At 34.3% G+C, this 27,084-nt stretch overlaps 1 protein-coding gene across 2 annotated transcripts in view; it reads right to left on the reverse strand.

Annotated features, from left to right (window-relative positions):
- Positions 1-11,218: 11,218 nt before the first annotated feature.
- LOC149558786 (U3 snoRNP-associated protein-like EMB2271) overlaps positions 11,219-27,084 on the reverse strand; it is a 45,657-nt gene continuing 29,791 nt past the window's right edge. Inside the window, exons 7-8 of one of the 2 annotated variants that reach the window (XR_016365075.1) lie at positions 11,842-11,985; positions 11,219-11,742 (exon numbers count right to left, since the gene is read on the reverse strand). Coding sequence is in view for 1 of the 2 variants with exons in the window: in XM_089832849.1 (XP_089688975.1) it covers positions 11,908-11,985 (78 nt within the window). In the remaining variant the exon portion in view is untranslated. Of the gene's footprint in view, positions 11,986-27,084 lie in introns of both variants that reach the window. The other variant, XM_089832849.1, reaches the window with a different exon arrangement.

The following is a 27,084-nucleotide window of genomic DNA, read 5'->3' on the forward strand; positions in this document are numbered from 1 at the left end:
ATTACTAAAACACTTAAAAAACAATTAATTTAATTACTAAAATACTTAAAATACAATTAATTTAAGTAATACTCATGGTTGTGCAAAGATTTGGGATGGAAGATTGTCACAAAGTGTTAAGTGAATGCCGCCTTTGTCAAGGCTCTTTAAGCAATGATGTTGGGGTGATATTAGAGTGGATGCAAAACTCCATTAATGGGTCTTAAATATATCTTTATATATGTATTACTGATACTCTAAGATGTATGTGGGCATGTTTTGGAAGAGGGCAGCCAACTCATCTCACATGTTAATTTTGTAGTAGAATTTATAGGTAGTCTAAGGCCATCACTCTATTATCAAATTTATATTATGTTCTGCTTTTTTTCTTAATGTTGGGTATATTTTGTTGTTACAATACTTGGAGGATTCCACTCCAGTATTGTGTTTGGTCTATCATTTTGTACATTTTTTAGATATATCATATCTGTTTATCATTGAATATTTTGCCTAAATATAAACTGTAAGATCGTAATTCCAATGCAGCATTCACCTAAGTTTTTGGTTCTGCAGCTTTTTGTCTCCATTCCTCTCAAATTGCCTGCACCAAACCCTGCATGGAATTATCCGAACTCTGTACAATTGAAGCTTTGGCATTATCGGTGGTCACAAGCATAACTATGACTGATTTTTATGATTTATCTATGCTCATCATACCTACTTAAATGCTTACCTTGTTATAAAAGACGGCATGCTAGGTTAGCTTCCTCCTGAGCTTTACTTAAGGTAGGGTGTTAGAGTAATTATTTGTTTTTCTTATTAATTTATAGATCATGTTGATTTAATTAATCAAGTTCTTTATTACTCTAGTTACTTAAGCTTTCTCTTAGGTGCATATAATTAATATTTTATATTAATTATAATGTGCAAACCTAGTTTTCTTTCCCTTTAGGGTTTTGTTCACCATTAAGGTTGAACTTTTGTACTTTTTGTTTTCATAACTTGGAATACAATTTTGCTCTCACACCATTGAGATTTTCCAAACTCTATTTTTTCCTTTTCTGGCTTCTCTTCAGTACAGGTTATTTGCATGGAGGTGTTTTTCGTGATCTATGAAGTTGGTTTTCATAACTTCTACATGTGTAACATGCATGTATATATAATTTTAAAAAAATTAAATCTGTGTGTGTGGGTGTGTGTGTGTGCGCGCGCACGTGTGTCTCTCTAGACATAATCTATACATGTATATATTCTATAAGTAGATCAAGAACACACTAAATGTATGTACATATGTACCTACAAATTCATGTTGTTTAAGTGCGCACTTTATACATGCTCTTGCTCCATCGTGCTCCCCTTTTCCATGTCCACTTTCAAAGCAGTTCCACAAAAAACTAACATTTCTTCTAGCAAGTTGCATGGCTAACCAATTAAATCCTTTTGCAGATTTAAGTTGTCTTGTGAGTTCATGAAATGAGATTATTAAAAATAAAAATATATAGAAATCAAATTGAAATATGTGTACAAATCAATTTAAGTTTCGAATTTAAAGTTAAATAAAAATGTACACATACATACACTAACCTACACAACCACCAGACCAGATCCATTGCTCTGAAAAATTTATTCGACAATTTTTAAGATCTTGAGAGATCATTGCAAAAAATGAGCAACATAGCTCCTATCATGAACTCTATCATCACTAATATAGAAATGAACCTCCTTGATGATAATGTGTTCATTTTTCTCCGAACTTTCTATCTCATCCACCTCAAATTTTGCATGTCTATAAACCACTTGCACAAATATTGCAACTTGTTCAAAATGAAAATATTTTCCTTGAAGCTTTGTTTGAGGTGAAAATGTATAGTTCTCAGAGAAATCTACAACTAGAATACAACCAAGTGGAAAACAATTTTTTGAATCACAAAATTGTCTAGCTTGCCATCGTGCACCATGACAATGTTGGATATGTAGATATATCAATGGACGAAAGTTGTTCGCAAACTCATCATACCGCATTTCACTCTCCTTCAATACATTTTTTTTGGATTCAACTCCTGTCTTATTTTGGTATGTCTCATATTCATATCTCATGCATGAAACTGTTGTTGATTCATCAATATTCTCAATTTGCGATGGAAATTTAGATAAATCTCCATAATCTGGACATTGATTTATGATGCACTGTACTTTGAACTCATCTAAATCTTCTAGTATATCACGAAACATAGACTTCACAAATTGTGATGTACTGCTAAGGATGACCAAATTTGGATCAAGTACTGCCATAACCTTTTTTTATGATTACAAGTGTAGACCAAATTCAATATGGTTTTGACAACACCAAGTTTTACGTTTCTTATTTATGCATACAAAGGAAGGATGTAGGCTCTCAAACATTCTCTAACATATTTTCACATTTGAAAATTTTTGCTTGAATATTTGAAATAATTCACTTTGTGTTATATCTATAAAATGTTTTGGATGTTCAATTTTTACCCCTGTCTCTTGATCTTTAATTTGTAGAGTATCATGTCTATTGGAAGAAACACGAGACGATGTGGTCCCAAATTCAATAATCTATGTTTTTTTATATCTTCAAAAATTCTGTCTTTTCGAGGAGCTCTGCAAATATTCACCCAAATATTCTCAATGTTTTCATCTAACATATTTCTCCTCCTAATGTATCTTTGAATAGTTCTAGATATATGTAGTAAATCAAAAATTGCACGTACTTGTTTTCTATGTGTTAACTTTCTACTAGATATAATAGTCATCAACGCTCTATATGTAGCAGTCAAATCACCTCCTTGAGTTGTGTTGTCAATTTTGTTATAAGCAGTTTGCAAATTTTTAACTATTGTTTTATTAACATTATGTGCATGGTTTTTCCTGTTATCAACACCCAACAACTCCAAAACAGGCCTCATATATTTTCTCCTAAATAACTTGACAAATAATTGTGTCTTTCCAAATATACTTTTGTTTTTGAAATATTCATCCCACATGTTTTGACAATGCTTTTTAATAGTGTTCTCTTTTGCCATTTTTGTAGATGGAATTCGACTGTAAAATAGGTCCTCATCCATATCCATCAAATTTCCTACACCTAATAATATGTTTCTATCATTAAAACTATCAATTTGTTCATCTTCATGAATCTTGTCCTCTTCATGAATCTCATCTTCTTCATTAACTTCGATAGGTTGGTTTTGATTACGTTTTGTATGACCCTTCATTTTGTCATCTCTTATTCTGTCGTATTTCCTTGATCTAGCCTTTTTATTACCTATTCAATACTTTGACGATCCTTTAATTTAGATTCCACTAGAAATATATTTCAATACTTCAATATAGAGTACATAAAAATAACTAGGTGAAAAAAAATACCTTATTGACGATCCTTTGTAATTGTCATTAAACTCCACGAAACAATTGATAAACACGGCTTCAAAAAAATATTTATTTTTGAAAATGCTCCTTTAAATTTTGCAATTTATTGTGCAGTTATTATAAATTGAAATTAAAAGAAAATTATTTTATATGAAACCACCAATGTAACCAGTAGCGATTTTTTGGGGCCGATAAGGGTTACGGCCGAAACCGTTACAGCCAAAAGAGTTGCGGTCGAAAGGGATTTGGTCATAACTGTCTATGTGTCATCCTAAGTGGCAGCCACACAAACAAAAGATGCAATTTCTCGAAACTTTTCACTTTCAATACTAATTTCTCCATACAAAATGAAGTTTTTCTAAAAACTAAAAATACCCTTTTGACGAGCTTGGGGTCAAGATTATGTTCATATAAATTTTGTGGTATTTTGATTATTTTAAGTATGTTATATTTATAAAATATTACGAGTAGGTCTTTTAAAATTCAACAAAATGTTTGTTCAAAAAAAGAAAAAAAATAGTAAATCATGTTCAAAAAATAAAAACTTTATGTGTACCTCTCCAGGAGAGAGTCATCTTCAAGAATATGTAATTTTTTTTTTTTAAATGTGTATATTTGATAGAAAAAGTTTGGCGGGAAAAAAAGCTGTCAATTTCTGACAAGTTCGACTTTGAACACTTATAACTTGAAACATATAAGTTTAAAATCTTTTTTTGTCCTCTAGGTATACAAGTCCACTATAACATAGTTTAAATTAGACCAACATATGATCATTTGCATATATTTGTTTGGTGCGAACGAAACTGTATATTTTCAACATTTTAAAATAATTTAAAAATAGTCTTAAAAAAATTTTAAAATGATAAAAATTTCACTCAATTAAAAAATAAAAAATTATAGGCATAAACTTCATCCAATTTTACACATTTCATTAGTTTACATCATCTTCAAATTTTAAACACAAATGTCCCTTTTCTGTCATTAAATTTGAACAGTTTAAATTTTGATATCATTTTCCTTTATAAAAGGGTGACACATGTTTGTGCTTTTACCCTTAAGTCTAAGTAAATCCACAAAGGATCAAGAACAAGAAGGAACCAAGACTGGTAGGAAGTAATGATGATGTTATGAAGATGTTTTCATTGATGTCAAGGCATAAGAAGGAACCAAGATTGGTAGGAAGTAATGATGATGTTATGAAGATGTTTTCATTGATGTCAAGGCACAAGAAGGAACCAAGACTAGTAGGAAGTAATGGCCAAAAAGGCACATTAATCTTATAGGTGTGACTCTAGTTCACAGGGGTGATCAGAGAAAGATGAAGTACAAGCCTAGTAGAGGCAATGACAAAGGAGATCCACTTAGATGGAATTATGCTAAGTGAAGAGAGAATCTGTTGAAGGATGTCAAGCAGAAAGAATGTCAAATCAACTAGTGACTATGAAAGATGGCTTGGCCAAGTTAGCAAGAAAAACATGAAGCAAGATACTAATGACTGCGATGTCACCAAGTGGGTAGAACTGCACTCATCATTGCACTTAATGGTGATGGGGTTGACATATCAAGGAACGGTCGAAAGAATTCAAATTTGAATTCTTTCCAACAAAAGAAAGTCATCGAAGACACAAGACACCCATGACTCCTATACAAACATACTACATCTAACAAGAGTGACGCACTACTGCAACGAGATTGTTGATTGATTAGCCAAAGAGTCAAGATAAGTGTAATCTAAAAGTGTGAAGAAAGTGACAAAGTGAGGGAAGATCTTACACCTAAGAATGTGTTGAGGATAATGTAGTGAGCCAAAACAACACAAGTGTGATCATGTGCGAGAGTGAGCAGAGCCAAGTCCACAAGTGATCGTGTATGAAGTTGTTTAGCCAAGAGAAGATGGAGCATAGTTCCAAATGTGTCAGAATGGCTGAAGAGGGATCTATTTCCAAGCTAAGTGTAGTAGCTATTTTATTAGATCAATCCCTATTGTTTACTAATCTCTATAACAGAAAATCTCATTGAGAGTGGACCCTAACAGGGTTCTTGCGTCAAATTCCCTAACAGGGTGACACATTAACTTGTGTTCCAAAGTCCTTTGACAGGGTTGCTCCTAATAGGGCAAGATTTTTATAGGCCTCATCAAAATCCCTTAACAATGTCTTTGTAATCTTTTAACACAGATAAGATTGACCAGGCGCACTTTAGGAGAGTGCAAGCTTTGTGAGGATCGACTTACACACTGTAGTTTTTACCCTAGCCGGATTTCCATGAGATAAATATTGTGTTATGTGTTGCTACGTTCATGTTCATTGTTTTTACTTAATTCTAACTAGTTAAGTTGTAGCAAGCACAAACCTGTAGACTGGTGTGAAGTGTGATATAAGCAAAAAAGTTGAAACTAGTATAGTATATTAATTCACCCCCCTCCCCCTCTCAGTATACTAATTTGTGTTTGGGCCAATTGTATTATCAATTGATAAACTGATGTGGGCAAGAATAAAAATACAATTTTTAAAATACTTGGTAAAGTAGTTAAATATGGTATCTTAGTTCCTATTAAAGTGTAATCAATTGTCTAATAAAAGGGATAAAAGAAAGTTAGAGAAATGAGTTATTGATCAATTGATAAATTTTAGTAGAACCTTGGTTGAAATTGAAGATCAATTACTCGAGCATTGATATGGTATATTGGAGGAGAGATCGATTGCTTTAGACAAAAATTGGAAGATTAGTGAAGCATCACTACCTATAATACTCCATTTAATCACTATCGATGAGATATGTAACATGTTGGAGCAAGCTAAAAGAAGAATAAGTATTTTCACAATCGAGAAGCAAAGGAAGTTACCGCAAAATTGATGATGTTATACATAGAATGATTGGGGAAGTTAGACCAGATGTTCCAAGGAAGAAAGAGCCAAGAACTAAGAGGAACAAAGACAAGAAATTTGTTGATGATCAATTCTTTCACAGTTAGAGAATCAAATTTGTTTATAGCTAGAATCCTTGTTACAATTCATTCACATGAGGATATCAATTTTGAGATGAATGAGCTCAAAGATGTAGAAATTAATAAAGGCCAATCTTTAATTGACCCTATAAATATTGATTCTAGACCATAAAGTAATGTGCCTAATGTATTAGACAATTTGAGATCCATTTTAGTCATTTTAAATTGTCATTTTCAACTCAATGAAGTAGTATCTAATTCACCTTCTGCTAAAACCTTTTCAATCAAATATGAGCTTGAACCAAGTGGGTCCACTTTCCTTGGTGTAATCAAAGGATATAGCTCTATTTCCTAGTTCGCATAAATAAAGTCAGGAACACATTATCCAACATTATAACTACTATCAACAATCATAATTAATCTTACATATAAACAAGATTTATTGGAAGAATAACACAACACATGAGCATAACACATTGCCTGAGAAATTGTATGTCATCTCTAAGTCCTATAAGTCTGAGCATACAATAAGAATCACCAACCAACAAATGACAAAATCACAATGAAGATAAGTGCAAGCATCCATGTTAGATCTCTTAAGATCATTACTCACTTTCAACTGAGAAATGTTGTCCTTGCTCAAACTTAGATGCAATGTGTGTAACCTCAATTGGATAGTCAACTGTGTAGTGGTTTGGGGCAACCTCTTAACACCGAGTTGCAACAAACTTTTCATTGGATTTGGGATTAGGGCAATCAATGACCACATGCCTAATGGTGTAACATCACCAACAACAAACGTGTAGTTCTTTGCTAGTACATGAGAAACCTAATTTGGTCATCCACGCTGGGCTTTAATTTTGTGGTAGATCCTTTTATATGTTTAAATCTACCAAAATATGTGTAAATGTTGTGGATGAAATATGGAGTAATTGTCAATATCCAAATGTAACCTAATGCATCACCAATCACCTCAAAACAAGAATCACTACAATAATGTAGTGGGAGATGTTGAACCCAAACCAAATTGAATATAGAATGATTCTACAGAAAGATCAAAAAAATGGTCACAGTTTGACCAAAAGATATTGTTCCCATGCCTTTAGATTGTGGAGAATTGCATTACAGTCCTCAATATGATCACAATACACAATTGAGAAGCCACTAACACAAGGATAAATTTCTAAGATTTCCTTCAAAATAAGCTTCTGGATATTAGTGATCCATTGATATATAGCAAAAAGAGAATGTCAAAAAATTAAGTGAACAAGAAACTCATACAAGCCTTGGTCGATTAGCATCACCATTGTTGAGTCCCTTGCGTTATCTTTAAATATCAAGTATTCCCCAAGCTTTTCAAAAGAAATGATCACATAAGACTTTAGATACTATATCAACACAAATCCAGATCATATAGTAAATTTAAGATATTGTTAGATTACTTGAATAATTATATTGATGTGCTCTATAAAAACTTTAAAATAAAAACATCCTAAGAAAACAATCTTTTTACATATTGTTTTTAATACTTACATTATAGAAATTATTCAAATTTGATACTAATTATACTTGATAAAACAAATAAGAATTTATATCTATAAATGCAAGATAACTTTCCATTCTCCAACCATAGTAAAGAGATCCACTAAAGGACTAAAGGCGGTGGGATGTCAACATCGGTCTTAATATGTACCTTTCTAAGATTAGGCAATCCAATCTTCCTTCGAATGGAAGAATTATTCAAAACTAAATATCTCGAGAAGGATAGATAAGTTCAAATAATGGAAGACATTATGACGTAGATAGAGATGAGGAAAATAATAATCCAATGAATACAAATTATTTAGGTGGATGACTTTATTAATTGAAAGGTGTATAAAAGAGAAATATTAGTTTGCCCATATTCAACGTGATTTTAGAGAAATTACTAAGAGTACAAATCTTAAATAAAAGAGTAAGGCACAAAACATAAAGCAGGTATATATGTACATCAATATATTTAAAAATATTGATGGTTATGTTACAATCCTTATTTTACTTTATTGATTTATGTGCGTCTGGTGTTTTATTATTAAATGATAATAATAAATTATTTAATTTAGGTTTGATTCTATTTGTACTTTTTTAAAATTTATATGTAAAATATCAATTATGTTAAAATATACATATATATATATATATATATATATATATATATATATATATATATATATATATATATATATATATATATTAATTAACTTATTTGGTAGTCACGAATTGATTGGCTTGTGAGAATATTTAAATTGTGCTATATTTATGGAGGAAAAAATTTATTTTATTTTAAACATTGAAATGAGAGAGCATAGGTCATTTATAATCCATTGCACAAGCCTACCTCATACTTCAATATGTAGGAGACATCTTATTGCACTTCCAATATTAGTTGTACAAACCCTATCTCTCATACATTTGAATTCGTGACTTCTCTTACAAGAACACAAGTTTCTCACCATCTAGAGTTGGAGTATTTAAATTGTATGCTATGTTTATGAAGGATGAACTTTATTTTATTTTGAACATTGAAATGGCATAACACATAGGTCATTTATAATCCATTATACAAGACTACCTCATACTTAAATATCTAGGAGACATGTTATTGCACCTCTAATATAAGGTGTGCAAACCCTATCTCCTATACATTTTAACTCGTGACCTCTCTTACAAAAACACAAGTTTCCCACCATCTAAAGTTGAGCATTGAATCATTGTTTTAGCTTTTTTTAACATTCAAAGAATATGATATTAACATTATTTCATCACTTATGCTTCTTCCAATGTGTATAGCACCACTTATGCTCGGATCCTAGTTGAGGTCAACATCTCCAAAGGTCTCTCAGCGAAGATTTGTTTGGCCTCTCTAATTGGATCTTGGATCCAGTGTCTTGATTATGAAGGTATCCCTTTTCGATGCAGGAAGTGCCACAAGACCGGTCACCTTGCTGCTCCTCTGAAAAACCTAGACAGAAGAAGTCTCCTTGGTGGAAGAATGTGTCGAATGATCATTACACTATCCTCAAAGCCCCCTCTGTTGGGGATGGTGACTCTCCTTAGGACTCTTTGGTGGCTGCCACGACTGTTGTCTCAAATGGCTCTCTTGTGGCCCCTTCTTTGGAGACCTCCTCTGTTCTACCCTTGTCTACGAATGTCTCCCTTGCAGATGATTCTTCGGTGGAGGAGTTTGTTGTTCCTCGTGGTCCTATTGGGGGCCAGGACCCTGTTCCCTCTCTTGGCCCCGCCCTTGTTCTGGACTTTCCTCCTGTTTCAGTGGGGGGCCAATTGGCTTTGGGTTCTTCTAGGGAGATTGTTGTTTTCTCGAATTCTCTTGGGTTCCATTGTTCTGTTTCTTGTGGAGATCGGATTGCTGAAGCAACTAAGGTGGAGGATAGTTGGAATGCAGTAAAAAGAAAGAAAACTAGGCCATCTGCTCCTTAAAAATGAATCTTCGATCATGCAAGGGAAGCTCTAAATCAAAGGGCAAATCGTGATGTATCTAGCCCTGCCTCCTAGCTGGATCTTTTCTTTTGGCTGGTGACTGGCTTTTTGTCACCATGGTTACCCTTAGATTGGGGGGTGACTAGTTCTACATTTATTTATTGTACCTTTTGTTTATGCACTCATTGAAAACTTTAGGCTTGTACAAGGTTTCAAGCACCCTTCAAACCCTGTTTTAGTTAATCAAAAACATTATTTCATCACCCTAGGATAGTACTCTTTGGTCGATTGCTATTCTTATTGTGCTTATATTAATGCTTTTAATATAAGGTGTACAACCCCTCCCCACTACAGATTTGAACTTTTGACCTCTTACAAGAGCACAAGTTCTCTACCATCCACAATTGGCAAAGTATCAATTCATTTTTCACTTTCTGTATCATTCAAAGAATATGATATTAACATTATTTCATCATCCTAGGGCAAAAAATTTGGATTATTGTCATCCTTCATCTTTGCTCCAGGCCTTTAAATCTATTCATCTCAAGGTTTGATGAATGGAGAAACTAACCTTGCCTAGTTTTTGTGTGTGCGTGTCATCATTTACAATTTGATGAAGCAAATTATGTCATGCCCTTACACATCAACAACAATGATTTTAAGTGATTGTCACTGTTTTTGCACCAATAGACTCAACAAGACTTTGCATAAAAGCATGCAAATCAAAAGCCAACTAATGTTGTCAATCTTCAAATGTATAGCTATGGAAATAGCATGCAAATAAGCTCAAAATGTAAAATCATAAAGTTCACCCCACATGCAATATTCTGATATGTGCAGTTCTCTACCACTGAGTGGAACTTCGCTTCTTTGTGTAATGTGGAATACTATTGGTTATTGTCGTGACCGGCACTCATTGTATTCTCTAATAGCCACGGTGAATTGTAACTCCTTGCATGTGTGCCATACAGTGCCCATTGCTTATTTTATTGCACTTGAACTCCAAATTTAACATTAATCTAAATTGCAAAAAGTATAAAACATATAGTTACAATGAAAATTGACACCAATTGATTTAAACTTGAAAAGGATGCCATCCGTGCAGTCCAATGTGGTCTTCAGCTGACAAAGAACTACATATTTAACTTTGATCTACATTACACATTATATAACACCATAACGTTAAAATGCCAAAAATAATACAACGATTGATTTCAGCATAAAAGGTGCCACACATGCAGTAACATACAGCCATTCAATTTATCACCAGCTCCTGATTATGGTTTCATGAGTTATATGTTACAGCACATTGCATTTTTATGTTGTGAAATCCATTCTTTAATTTTTTGCGACTTTAATGTAATTTTGTACTACCAACCTCATGTGTCAGTCACCTTGTTTGACAATTTGATGACATAATTCTTTATGATACAAGTAAAGATCGAGCACATTTTCTGTATTACAGAAAAGTTAAATATGAGAAATGCCAAAATACATAATGTTCAGTAGAATCCAACTCCACTAAATAATGAGACATGCACTGATAGGCCATACAATTCACCTTCTATGTAAAATTATTTTGCGAGGCCCATTTAGATATAGCCTAAAATTTGATAAAATCTGGCGAATTTGCATGGCACCTGATGTAGATTCAGGTTTCTCAAAATTGACCTCAAGAAGGCAACTTCTAGAGGTGTATTAAAAAGATTAAATCATTAAGCAATTTTTTTCATATCTACTACAAAATTACATTGGCTTTACAACAAATAAAAGAATGCATAGATTGAGAGGACAAAATTAGAAAATTCTCTCTGCACTACGTCTCATGCCAAGCCAACTTCCTAAAAATACATTTGATATATTCCCGAATAAAATATTCTGGTCGGCCACAGTTAGGGGTCAGAACGATCTTGGTGCTTGAAACTTGAAATGCAGCAGACGACCTTAGACATAAAGCAAACATTGACAAATCAGGAGAATGTGTTGCTATAAAGGATTTCCCAAAACATGCACCAAGTTCTCCTATACACTAATGTACATACCAGGCATATCACTGAGAGAAGCAACAAAGATATGATACGATAATTCCAATTTTCTCCTCATGCTCATCATGAAATATCTATAGGGTACAAAGCAACACCGTTGCGAGCAGCTTGAATGCGACCCCATCTACCTAACCGAGGCTCCTGTTTAAGAAATTTCCAATTAGATAATTAGTGCTTGCTCTAACTGTTGATTTTAATGATTGATAAAACAACTTGAATTGTAATATATGAAGGAATCCGTACAAAATTCAAAATGAAAAGATATGCAGATGAATGTGAAAAATTGTACATTTAGCATTGGTTTGTAGCTATAAATCAACAAGCAAGGAAGCAAAAGTATAGGAGCAAATAGGATTTATTGAAACCAGAGCCCTCCCTTTCCCAAAGACATGTAACACCATATCCAGTACATTTAGTTTGGATATGTAATAACTTGTTAAATGTATTGGATGTAGTATCACCAAAAAAATCAAGCCATGAACTAATTAACAATAGTGCAATGCAGTCTTTTATAACAAGGTAAGCATTTAAGTAGGTACGATGAGCATAGATAAATCAAAAAAATCAGTCATAATTATGCTTGTGACCACCGATAATGCCAAAGCTTGAAATGTACAGAGTTCGGATAATTCCATGCAGGGTCTGGTGTAGGCAATTTTAGAGGAATGGAGACAAAAAGCTGCAGAACCAAAAACTCAGGTGAATGCTGCATTGGAATTACGATCTTACAGTTTCTATTTAAGCAAAATATTCAATGATAAACAGATATGATATATCTAAAAAATGTACAAAATGATAGACCAAACGCAATACTGGAGTGGAATCCTCCAAGTATTGTAACAACAAAATATACTCAACATTAAGAAAAAAAGGAGAACAGAATATAAATTTGATAATAGAGTGATGGCCTTAGACTACCTATAAATTCTACTACAAAATTAACATGTGAGATGAGCTGGCTACCCTCTTCGAAAACATGCCCACATACATCTTAAAGTATCAGTAATACATATATAAAGATATATTTAAGACCCATTAATGGAGTTTTGCATCCACTCTAATATCACCCCAACATCATTGCTTAAAGAGCCTTGACAAAGGCGGCATTCACTTAACACTTTGTGACAATCTTCCATCCCAAATCTTTGCACAGCCATGAGTACTACTCCCTTGCACTAATTACAAAAAACAAGTTGCAATGAAAGATGTCCCAATAGAAATGCGGTTAAATTAGCATATAAAGGTAGAATCATATAAAGCGATTGGGAAGCATGAAACTATTGGAAGTAACCTAGAACCCTAATAAAAACACTTATATATTGTATGTCGAACTTCGCAGAGAATTATGTATCCTCTTTGCCATAAGTCACAACATGAATGAATGCATGTCTCAAGGTTCGCCTTTTTAAGCTTATTATTTGAGTCTGTAAGACATGATTAAACTCTCCTTTCGAAACAGTGCAACAACTTAAGGACAATGAATTAGTGAACAGTAACCAGCCAGGAAGAATGGCACACATTAAAGCAATTTAAGCATAAGAAGAAGTTTCGTGCAGTAAAACTGAAACACAAAATAGTAATGCGTAACAGAGGAGTATATGTCCGTCAATGGAAGGGTGGTTTTTAGGCCTTATTTCTAGATCTGAAATCCTTTGACCTCTTTGCCGTTTCAAATTTCTTGTAGTGTTACTTTTAATATTTTATTGATCTGTGTTAGTATTTCTTTATTTAGTTATTAAATTTTATTTTTATTTCTATTGAATTGACCCACAAATCAGTCAGCAACCTTGGTTAAAAGCCAGCAACAATTCTTTCCAGCCTTTAATCTGATAGAAACTTATCTTCAAAATCAGACACGGTAGCTGAATGCAGAACATTAATTGAACCTTTGTGCAGATGCACAAGGCAATTGCAAGCATTTCTATCATTGGTTAAAATGAAGCTTCTGTACAGTAATACTTACAAATGTTTAACAGGATAAACTCAACCTTAATGTGTATTGATTTCAGCATCTGTGTAATTAGTAGACACGTATTAAAGAGCTCAGGAAATATTGAACTCAACCGCAGTGTTTTCAGAATTACAAATTTTATGGTAAAATTGTCAGTGTAGCATAAAACTTCCAAAAGATTCTACGAAAAAAAATGGTTTGACGGTGAAATGTTTGCAAATTAATGATAGACTACTTAATTTGGTACAAGTAGTTCTATGTCTTGTCTGAGATGCATGAGTTGATTTCTAGCACCACAATGCACAACATGGAAAAAAATTATCCTGTTTTTTGAGACAATTTGGTATGTATTGCCATCTCACATCAGATTTAGGCAGTGAAAATGTCTTAAGGTTGTTCGATCCCAGTGATCTCTGCCCTTTTTTTTTTCTGGCATTGGTACTAACCAGTAATTGCTATTGGTGTGTGATGGGTACGCCAAAGAGGAGTGGAAGGTGAAATGGAGAAAATTTTGGTCTATTTTTGACATACGTTTTTGATGTCCATGAGAGAGAGAGAGAGAGAGATACAGAGGTTGAGGAAGAGGAAGCTAGAGAGGGAGAGAAAGAGATGAGAGGAGAGATGAATGGGCAAAGAGACTAAGACATGTCTAGAAGTAGATGCAGATAGAGCGAGAGAGGAAAAGAGAGACAAATAGATAGATGTAGAGAGAGAGATAGAAAGAGAGAAGGGGAAAAGGGAGATAGAGAGGGAGAGGGAGAGCATAATGTTCCCTATTAGAACTTCACTTAATTTTCACTAGGACCCCTAAACGAGGTCTGGATTAATACCTTGGTTTAAAGCCCGCACCAAGTTAGTTATCAATAGCTAAACAAACACATAGTTCAACAATGTTCCAAAGAAAATTCTAATCATTATTATATAATCCTAATGTACACGAGATTTCCTTAAGGCTTTTTCAAAGAACCCATCCTCATTATGAAGCACCATGGGAGATCGTACAGGGCACATGGAACCTATCCATCAAGCCCAAGAGCGAGAAAGTGACAGCCACCATTCAACCTCCCTGCCCCACTCAGGGTTACCACTCTCAAATGGATCTTATACTACTTACAATCCCTATATGTACACTCCCCTCCATGATGGAATGGTAGATTAAGCTTATTGGAATCTTCATTATTAATTATACATTAGAAGCAATAGAATATCGGCACACATTCCCACTTCCCATCAAATGAACGTCCAATAACAAAAATTAGCCAATTGATATTGTAAACCATTCTTGCTTACTTTGAGTGGATACTCATACATTCCCATAGATGATCAGAAATCGTGACCTCTTGTATGGTTATAACTGTTATACAGGCGTGATTGGGCTATTTGCATTGTTTTGAATATTGGATTCATAATACATCTTTGATCCATTGATGGCAGAATTCGTGATCAAGTTACCGATTCACAAAATGGGCAGCGTGATGGGCATTATATTTACCCCATGCTTGATTTGTTTCAAGGTCACTGTTTTAGCAAAATTATTCTAGAATCACAACTAAAAATGAGATCCATAAATATGATGCAATGGACAAATTTTATGGCATTTAATTGACAAATGTTGGAGTCCATTATGAATAGCCCTATGATCGACTATGCAAAGAACATTGGGAAGTAGGAGAAACACTTCTTTCTTATAATCCTTGGTTAATTTATGATGTAGATATTATTGGGTGGCTAGTGAGTTTCAAAGAAAAGCCTGACAAGAACGCCCAAAGTTATATTTTCTCCCGGCAGTTTATAAAGGCTTTGGAATAGCTGAGATAAGCAGAGGATCGGGCTCTTTCTTAAGTTCAAAAAAAATGCATGCAACTCCAATGCCGAGCTCCAGCTCTTACGGTCAATCTCCGAAGTTGCAAAAACAGAGGATTATGAGGCAAAATAGTGGTTGAATTGTCTATGCATGTGACTGTATCATGGTTACTCTAGAGAGAGCTCAAGAAATGGTGGTTGCTGCAATTGGAATGTCTGAAGCACATCATGAAACCATTCTGTTGTGACTTCTCTATTGGAACATTTCCCAGTTGGCTATACTGCACCGGTGGATTGGACTTCGTGACACAGTGACAGATATTCACTGTGTCTTCAGTACCTTTGAAGAGAATGTCACATGTCATAAAAGAATGCTTATTGATTTTGAAGCCCAGGGGGATGCTGTTTTTCAGAGACTGTGGTCTTTATGACATGGCAATGCTATGATTTCCTTCTGCTCAAAACATTGCAGATCGTCATTATGTACAAGGTGACAGTGTAAGGCCTATGGATACTCTACATGTTTTATTTGCTGACATTTATCAAGCAATTCATGAAATTGTGACGCTGAATGGAAAGACTGGGGCAGATCATACAAATTGCCAATGTCTGGTTGAACGATTGAAGCTTTTGAAGCCTCTGCTGGATGATGTTAAGGACTCAAAGACAGCTTTGACGGGATCAGTTGTCAGGGTATTTGAAGAACTATATTCTTCTTTGAAGAAGGCTCAGGAACTTATGGAAAGATGTAGTACAAAAGGGAGTCAAGTTTATAGGGTACTTTGCAGCCAGCAGAATATCACTAAATTTCAAGAAAAATCTTTGGATATCTATCATGTCCTGAATTCCTTGCCTCTTCTCTACATACTCCAGACCAGTTACAACTTCAAGTTGAAATTTGTGCTGAGGAATTGCGCAGGTTAAGATACACTATCTCAAACATAATGCCATTATAGGAATCGACACAATTGGTAAAGGAGAAGCTCCATGAATGGTTATTCAAGGTTAGGGCGCAACTTCTGCGGGAGATGCAGGATACAAGTTTTGAGTTTGTTCTTCAAGATATAAATAAGGCAAAGAAGGCAATGGATAAGGCTCCTTCTGGGAGTATTATCAAAGTTATTGAAAACATGCTAAATACTGGAAATCTCAATACTCAATCTGGTCTTGATCTTCAATAGAGTTCTGTAATGACTGTCATTGCAGAGAAGCTCAACTTTTTCCATTTTCTTTCACATTTCCGATCTTTTCACAGGGAAGCATAGTTTGCACAAATGCAACCAGTACAGTGTGCAAGCTGCTTCCAGAGTCATGGGGCTTTATGTGTCTTGTGCACACACACCAGATGATCACACTCCAAACCGAAGTGTTAATAATGTTAACCTGATCACCTACAGGTCTGATAGTACATACCATAAATGTTCTTCTCAATATAATATATCTCTAAATTAGCATTTTATATAGGACTCTAAGGGCCAGAGACTTCTTAGGAAACAAGATTTTAATGTTTAACCAAACTAACAATTAGTTTGTTAAGTGCTATTAATTATATCTTCATGAATCGCCGACTAGGAAGGAGTTTGATTAGTGCTCATTTAGGAAAGGTTATGTCCCTCTAAGGGACATATCCTTTAGAAAGGATATATAGTAGGTTGTAAATGCAGTTTATATGACACACAGTTACAGCAGTCTGCTCCTCCAAGCATTTTACATCCAGCGTATTCTAAATCAGAGATATTCTAATTCAATCAAGATCGATTGTAGAGTACTGGATCTGCATTTAGGATAAGTGTTAAATTCCTCAACAATCTGAATATTCATAATATTTAGAAGACCATTCTCAGCAATTCAAGACTGAACTAATAGTCTGATCCAAAGAACAAAGAATTAGCAGAAACTTTACATGGTATCAGAGCCAAGTTATCGGTTCTAGGGCTCTGCAAAACTCAGTTATCAAACTTCATATATATTTAGTAGCTTTCTCCTATCTTCAGTGGCATACACAATCAGACTTGAGGACAAGTTTGATGGAAAAGAACACTTTGAAGCCTGGAAATTCAGAATCTTGATGATTCTTGAAGAGAACAATGTTAAACAATTCGTTGAGGGAGCATCCAAACAACCCCCAGTTGAACCTCACAAATCTATATGGCGAAAAGAAAATAGAAAAGCTATTCAAATCATCTTGGATGGAGTTAAAAATGATATTGTACCTATGCTTACAAAACATCAAACTACCTTTGATATGATGAACGTATTACAAAATGCATATGAAATAAAAAATGCAACCAGGGTTCTTGCACTAAAAAGGCAACTAAATCACATTCAAATAAAGAAAGGAGAATCGATAAATTCTTATTTCCTAAGAGTTGCCGGCATTAGAGATGAACTATCAAGCATAGGAACCATCATTAGTGACACAAAATTAATACTTATGGCTATACATGGATTGCCAGATTCATGGGAGACATTCGCACAAAGAATAAGTGCGAGAGATCAGCTTCTGGACTTTAACAAACTCAAGAATAGTTGTCTTCAAGAGGAATCTAGAAAACTAAAGAAAAGAGGGAAACCAAAAGTAGAAGATGAAGAACTTTACGTTCTTAATACAAACTCTTATAAGGGCAAGAAGAAGCATTTCAAGAAGAAAAAGGGAAATCAAAAAAATGTGAAGCCCAAGAAAGATCTATCTAAAATAAAGAGTTTCAAATGCGAAAAATTTGGACACTATAGATCTAATTGTCTTAAAAATTCCAAACAACAGGCAAATTATACATATGTCACTAAAGAAGAAGATACTAATGATCCTGAGAACCGTGTTTTGTATTCCTCTCTATCAAATGAAATTTCAAATAAAGCATGGGTAATTGATAGTGGATCTTCTAGACATATAACGAGATACAAAGAAACTCTAGATTTTTTATCAGAGAAGGTTAATAGTGAAGCTAACATTGGTGATAACTCAGCACACCCCGTTGAAGGAATTGGAAATTGTACTTTGAAACTAAAATCAAGAAATACTCTTCTTCTTAAAGGTGTACTCTATGTACCAGGGATTAAAAGAAACCTAATCTCAATTACAGCACTTGAAGATGATGGACATAATGTTGCATTCATAGATGGCAAAGTATTAACTTGGGCTAATAACTCTTCTATCAAAAAAGCAAAGTTAATTGGTCAAAGAAAAGAATATTTGTATGAATTAAATACAGAATCTAGTCAATCCACTCAAGCCCTAGTCCATGAAGCTATAGATACAAATGAAATATGGCACAGAAGATTAGGGCATCTAAATTTTAAAACCTTATCAACTATGGAGAAGATGGTTACTGGATTACCCAAATTAAATAAAGACCATCCTAGTATTTGCAAAGGGCGTGCTCTGGGTAAAAGCACCAGAAGTCCCTTTCATGATAGTACTAGAAAAACAAATAATGTACTAGAATTAATTCATTCCAATTTATATGGACCTATGTCTATTCCTTCTCTTGGAGAATTTTGGTATTATATCTTGTTCATATATGACTTCTCTAGGAAAACATGGATTTACTTTTTAAAATGCAAGGAATTAGAAAAAATCCTACAAAGATTTAAAGAATTCAAAGCATTAACTAAAAAAATTTCAGGACATAAAATTAAAACCCTTAGAATTGATAACGGAGGAGAATATACCTCAGACTTGTTTAAAAGTTTTGTAACGAATCAGGAATTAAGAGGGAGTACATTGTTCCTTATAACCCAGAGCAAAACAGGGTAGCAGAAAGAAAGAATAGGACAATTATAGAAGCTGCTAGGGCTATGATTTTTGACCAAAATCTAGAATACTATCTTTGGGCAGAAGCCTCTTGTACTACAAAACAGAAGCCCTCACTCCTATCTTTAAGATAAAATCCCTGAAAAAGTATTTACTAAAGTAAAACCCAATATAAGTCCTCTTAGAATTTTTGGACGTCCTGTATATATCCATATTCCAAAAGAAAATAGAACCAAGTTAGAACCCTCTAGGAGGAAAGGTATTTTTGTAGGGTATAGTGAAACTTCTAAAGCATATAGGATTTTCATACCTGGACAAAAAACTATTGAACTTAGCAGAGATGTAATCTTTGACGAAGATCTTGCATTCAAAAGAGTCATAAGTTCTGATGAACCTTCTTCTTTATCTATTTTTGAAAGAAATAGTGACTTTGGGTCCCAAAGGGAGAACTTAGAAGAAATCAAAGATGAAATTCAAAATATGAACCTTAAAGCAAATTCAAAGAAAAGACCACTTTGGGCCATTAAAACAATTGAAGCAGCCCAAGACTTTGTTGCACCTTCCGAAACAGTCAGAGAAAGCAAAAGACCTAAAAGATTCTCTGGTTATACAGCTAACATGAGTGACTTATCCAAAACAAAGCCAACCAATCCCTCTGATGCTATTAAACAGATAGCTTGGAAAGAAGCTATGACAGAAGAATACCAATCTATCATAAAAAATGATGTTTGGGAAATTGTTCCAAGACCTAAAGGAAAACTTGTTGTTTCTTCTAAGTGGATATTTAGAATAAAGCATGTTGTTGACAGTAGTATTGAGAAGTATAAAGTCATATTTGTAGCCAGAGGATTTTCTCAGAAAGAAGGGATTGATTATGAAGAAACCTTTGCTCCTATTGCAAAATATACCTCCGTAAGAGCAGTCTTAGCAATTGTCGCATCAAAGGGATGGAAGGTACATCAGATGGATGTAAAAACAACATTCCTAAATGGAAAGATTTAAGAAGAAGTCTATCTAGAGCAACCGGAAGGATTTGAAACTCATGATCCTAACGCTTTTGTTTGCAAGCTCAAGAAAGCTCTTTATGGGCTTAAACAAGCTCCCAGGGCCTGGTATGAAATAATTGATAAATATCTCACCGGCTTAGGATTCTCCAAGAATGAAGCCGATTCAAACTTGTATTATAAAAGAGATAAAAATGATATGGTAATTCTGATATTGTATGTTGATGATTTATTAATCAAGGTGATGATCATCTTATAGATCAATGCAAGAAAGATCTAACTAGAGAATTCAAGATGAAAGACTTGGGGCTTCTCCATTACTTCCTAGGATTAGAAGTACGACAGTATTCTGACAGTATCATACTTAATCAAGGGAAGTACACATCAGACATTTTGAACAGATTTAGAATGTGGAATTGCAAGTCTATGTCTTCTGCAATGGAGACTAATTTACATAAACTTAAAGAAGCAGCAGCAGAATCACCTTCCATAGATTCTACTCTCTACATACAGATGATTGGATCACTTATGTACTTCGTAAATACAAGACCAGATATTTGCTATGCAGTTAATGCCTTAAATCAGTTTATGTGTGAACCAAAGGAGATTCACCTAGTTGCGATTAAACACACTATGAGATACTTACAAGGCACCCTTAATTTTGGACTCAAATATGAGAAAGTTGCTTTAGATTTGCATGGATTCACCGATTCAGATTGGGGTGGAAGTGTTAAAGAAGGGAAAAGCACTTCAAGATGCTGTTTCAATTTAGGATCAACTCTAATATCTTGGATATGCAAAAAGCAGTCTTTAGTTGCTCAGAGCTCCATAGAAGCAGAATACATTGCAACAGCAATGGCCTCTCATGAAGCAGTCTGGCTGAGGAAGTTACTTGTAGGATTATTAATTTACTTGGGCAAGCCATGAATCCTACGATTATTCATTGTGATGATCAGAGTTCCATCAAACTCTTAGTGAATCCAGTTTTCCATGACAGGTTTAACATATTGAAATTTCTTACCATTATGTAAGAGATATGATAGACAAGAATTCTGTAAAATTGGAATACATTTGTACTGCAAATCAGACAGCAAACATGCTCACCAAACCTCTATCTAGAGTAAAGATAGAACATTTCGAGAGGAGACTTGGTATGGTTGAGTTGTAATCCATTTGTACTCTTTTGATTATTAATAAAATAATTTTATTTTTGTCAAGCTATCGACTGTTATGGCTCCACCATTTGTATTCATTATTTTAAGAGGTGATGATCTCTGAAAAATAATGGACACTTGTACAAAACATTATGACAGATGACTATCTCTTAGATAATGTGTTAAACATAAGAGTTCTACTGTAAGATCTAGATGAGTTCAAGATCATATTGTGATGTAGACATTGCTATGTTTATGAGTCACAAATTGGATAAAGGGAGAATTTTATTCTTCTCTGAGGTTATCCTGTTTTTTGATAGATCTTAAACTCTGGATATTGTTGTGATACTAGTTTCTATGAAATCACAATTTGGATAAACGAAGAGATTACTCTTCAGATTTATCCTGTATAATATCACTAGTAGTAGTGATTTGTCATACCACAGGTTTAGTAATATGACTTTGTATCATGTGTTCTATGATACCATATACTAAGAAGAATCAAACAGATAGAGAGTATTAATTCTTCTGTATTGGTATTGCTAGATATAATATCTCTCTATAGGATTATCAGTTTAAGAGGGAGTGTTAATAATGTTAACCTGATCACCTACAGGTTTGATAGTACAGACCATAAATGTTCTTCTCAGTATAATATATCTCTAAATTAGCATTTTATATATGACTCTAAGGGCCAGCGACTTCTTAGGAAACAAGATTATAATGTTTAACCAAACTAACAATTAGTTTGTTAAGTGCTATTAATTATATCTTCATGAATCGCAGACTAGGAAGGAGTTTGATTAGTGCTCATTTAGGAAGGGTTATGTCCCTCTAAGGGACATACCCTTTAGAAAGGATATATAGTAGGTTGTAAATGCAATTTATAGGACACACAATTACAGCAGTCTGCTCCTCTAAGCATTTTACATCCAACGAATTCTAAATCAGAGATATTCTAATTCAATCAAGATCGATTGTAGAGTATTGGATCTACATTTAAGATAAGTGTTAAATTCCTCAACAATTTGAATATTCATAATATTTAGAAGACCATTCTCAGCAATTCAAGACTGAACTAATAGTTTGATTGAAAGAACAAAGAATTAGCAGAAACTTTACACAAAGTGGGTTCAACTTTCCTAAATTTACCCTTGATTGGCAAAGGTACATCAAAAAATTAAAAATTATATCCATTTCCAGAAGTAAAGGGGATTAAAGGCAACATTTTGCATGAAGTATTGTATTGAGAATTAAAAAATTATAGTTCTCTCTAGGCCCAACAATATGCCAAGTGAGTATTGCTACTCAATTGAAAATATTTACACAAAGTTCTGAAAGGTGAAATTCACTGGACAGGAAACCTGGATATATATTTGCGATCTCAAGTGAAACTATATTCACCCAAATTAGCAATTTTTAATATCTATTAAGAGATTAAATCTTTTCATTAAAGGTGAAAATTATGTTCACGGGAGAGTTAACGTAAGTGTTAGCCATTTTTGCCTCCCATTCAACCCACCATCAATAACCGATCAGGGATATCTTCAATGGACTATTTTCTTTTTGTGGGTTAACACATAATTAGGTTGGGGTTAACATTTTGTGTTAACTCGGTCTCTTCATGAACCAAATTGACTCGGTTCCTTCATCAATCGAGCTAGTTCAGTGTGTTCTTTGACCTAGTGAACTAGGTCGTCTCATTTGTCAAGTTGCGGGTTAACACACGTTTTCTGTCAGGGTTAACCATTTTCGCCATTTTAGAGAATGACTTTGCTCCTCTTTCCAAAATAACGAAATTTGCTATTTCGGAAGGCTTACCCTTTTGCTTTCATGAAATCGCATGCTACCTCCTCCACCGTGCAATTGGGAATGTGTTGACCAACTGATTCATGCCACATGGCAAATTCTTCTTATGTTGGGTTGCTTTTGATCCAATGGTTTTTGTATTTTTGCATAGCTGCCTTAGATCTGGACGCATCTTTTAAAATTTATGTATGCATCTCAGCCATCCATTTGTTATGAAGATCTTGATCTACAGTTGGGTTTTATTCACTTGTTGAGGAGATTTCTTGCAGCATTTGGGCCGTCTATTTCAGAATGAAGATCTACATCGAGGATTCATCTTTTTTGGGGCAAATCAGATTTATTCCACGCGGGTTAACTCTACAATTTTGCTGCAGGTTAACAGTGCATGTTATCCCATCACGCGTTTTCTAACAGTGGTGTGAATTCATTTGTTGCGGCCATGACACATTACAAGGATTGTTCTTTAATGCTGAACTACATTCTTAGGCCTTGTTTGCACAACACCTTTGCATCTCCATGCCTCTTTATTGAATGTAATGATCAAATCTCATGGGATTTGATTTCTTACGGCTGGGTGCATTTGTTTTGCCCTTCTTGTCACTTCACTACAGCAAGCTGATTTTAAGATCAGATTTTACTCTGATATTCATTTATTGCTCTCTGCAATTCAACTCCACTTAGGTTGGGGTTTGAACTCCATAGTTTAGATCCGAGTTATGCCTGCTCTATAAAGACAAGTTGTAAATACTTTTTCTGAGTTCTTCTCTGTTCTTCTCTGGTTCATGACAGCAGCCTTGTGCACTGTTATTGTAACTGCAACTTTGCCTTCCATTAATAAAACTTGTCATTTTCTTACCTATTCTTACCATTCTGCTCTCTAGTGCATGTATTTGCCTTGTAGTGAATAGTTCCTTTCTGTTTTCTTGATTCATATGTTGTGTTAAGTCTATTAGTAATTGTTGCATAGTGAAATATCTTTCCTTTCAGCACTTCAATCAGTTCCAAACCTGCATGTGGTTCCTTTGACATAGAATAGAGTCAAGACTAGAGTATTCCGGATTTTCATTGTTGTGTAGTGCAGTCATAGGCAGAGCTGTGACCACACTTCTATCTCGGAGCATCACCCCCTTTCCCTTTCTACATTCTCTTTCAGTTCTCCCTTTTCCTTCCCAGTTTTAGTTTAGGTGCATAATAGTAAGGAAGCCAGCCTTCTCCGAAGATTCAGCCTCAGAGCGCAAGTCGCACATTTGAAGGTTGTTTCCATGTTACACAAGGTCGCTTGAGGGTCATACCTCAAGCAAGGGTGCAGACTTTTTTGTCAATAGTAAAGAAATTGGTAAAAATAAAATGATATTTCCTTACAGCAAAGGTAAACATAAGGGTCAGATATTTTAAAATAGGGAAAAGTGAGAAACCAATGAAGAGGGACCTTTTCAAGATTCAGTTGCAAAACTGAATAATGTTTTCCAGGGGAATCTGTTTATTGAAAAAGATGGGCCAGAAAAGGCTGCTTCTTTCTCGAAAGTCTGTAGGCTACAGGGAAGAGAAGATGGTTTTCGAAGTTCTGATTGTAACAGAGAGAAAGGGGAATTATATTTGTGTTTTCTGCAGCTAGATTTTAATGGCAGGGTTAAAAGTGATCCAAGGATCATTTTTGTTGTGTATTGAAAATTAAAGAGAAGTTTGTATCCTAGATGTTTTGGTCCAGATATTTACTTCTCTGATTGAAATAAATCAGTTGGTTGTTTCTTTCATGTTTTTTAATATTATCCTGTATCATCTTGTCAAGTAGATGTTTGCAATGTGAATCTATTGGTTTATGTATACATGTTTTGCAGATAGAGATATTAAATTCCCTTTTGATTTCTCTGTAATAGGGAAGATTGAATATGTGATCTGTTGATCATTTGTTTATTTTTCTCTGAATCTTTCATGTAATCACATTCATTTCGTATTGATGAATGAATGTCAGTTGCCTTCGTGTCTTCTAGTTAAAGAAATAATCAGTAACTAATTCGTTGAATATCTTTTAGGAGGGAGCTGTAGCTCTCAATTCAGAGGAAAGCTAGCAATTCCATGATAGTCTTTCCAACTGTTGGTTGAGTTTGTTCTTCTGTTAGGGCATTCTGAGTCTTTCTGTATCATTCATTTTGAAGGATAAATCTGTCAACCAACATATGGTATACCTTCTCCCGAATGTACTGTGACTGTTTCCAACTAATTGTTGGCCTTGATCGCTTGTCTTAATTAGGTGGTTGCTCTTAACTATGACTATCTCTAACATCTATTCACAACACAACTAGTAATATTCTTAATACATAATCGATTGCGTACTGCTGCTTGACAAAAATGTATCATCAATATCCATGGTCTGCTGTAGACGATGAACTACCATCACCACCTTCACTGGAGGAGAGTAACAGTTTTTTGGGTGGAATACATATATCTTCATTATCAATTTAAATATTTGTTTTTACTTTAGGTTATTGCGGGGCCATGACAGTCTGCCCTTCCCAATATTGCTTATCCTCGAGCAATCTCAAATTCAAACAATTGATGATCTTCTCTTTCCCATGTAGCATCTTCTATAGGCAGGCCTTTCTCCACTGAACCAATAATTTGGGAGTCTTATTCTTTTATCTTTTCTTCCCCATAGCTCGGAAGTCTTATTCTATAATCTTTTCTCCCGCATAGCAAGGAAGATTTCAAGTTTCAAAAATAAATTTGCCTTCGATGGAAACATGAAATATATTGTGGATTCTAATATTTCCAGACAATTCCAATTCCAAAGCTATCACATCTCTCTAATAATCTTGTATTATCCGAAAAATCGAGCTTCCACTCCACTAGCCTTGATTGAAAATTATTTGTGGTTGTAACCTAGGATACCAATGTAGGCATTGTAGGCTTCCGTCCACATTTGGATGCCTGTGGGTGGCATCCGGGAAATTCCAGTCACATCCACGTGCGTCAGCCCAGAAAAACAAAAAAACAATGACTTTTCACTTTTACAAGAAAATTAAAACATGTACGTTTTAGCACTTTAATAACATTTTATTTGCCAAACCCTAAAACGGCCCTAATAGAGGCCTTTCAACCATTCAACTATCATTTTGTTGCAGCTGGGTTTGCTCTTCTCATTTGGCTTCCATTTTGGCCTTTTGAAGGCAACTTAATTATATTTTCAAAGAGGAATCATCGTAGGGCGAGAGTTGACTTCCACAAGTTCATTAAAACACAAAGAGGTAAGCATTTTATCCTATTCTTGAGTGTCTCAATGAAATTTTTTGAGATTTTGATGAATCTTTGGAAGTTTGTGAAGAAATCTTCCATGTTTGTTTCAATTTTTTTTTTCTAAAGAAATTTAGAAACAAGTTTAGGTATCTATTCGAATGGTTTTGTATCATTGTTTTTTACTTGTATGCTTGATAATTGATATTCATAGTTTTTTTATTTATTTAAATTTATTTAATTTCTTATTATAGAAAGAAACTACATTGTATTGTGCAAGAATGGTTGCCACCAGAAGTTAGGACCACTAGTAGTCAAAGTTCAGTGGGAGGGAGGGCAAGGTCAGAGTTCAATGGCAGGGGAAGGAGGGGATAATTTCAAAATTAATTTAGGGTCTCCTCTATGAAGACATGCAACAAGAATATCACAGGTTTCAAGTGGTGGCTCCTATAGTTGGAGTTGTAGTTATTATCAAAGTAACAAAAGAAAGCCTTTTAATAGCTCTTATTCCCGAGTAAAACTTCATTTTATGGG

This window comes from Cupressus sempervirens, chromosome 5, assembly GCF_028749045.1.
Source record: "Cupressus sempervirens isolate cs-2001-9-10 chromosome 5, ASM2874904v1, whole genome shotgun sequence".
In the NCBI taxonomy this organism is placed as follows: Eukaryota; Viridiplantae; Streptophyta; class Pinopsida; order Cupressales; family Cupressaceae; genus Cupressus; species Cupressus sempervirens.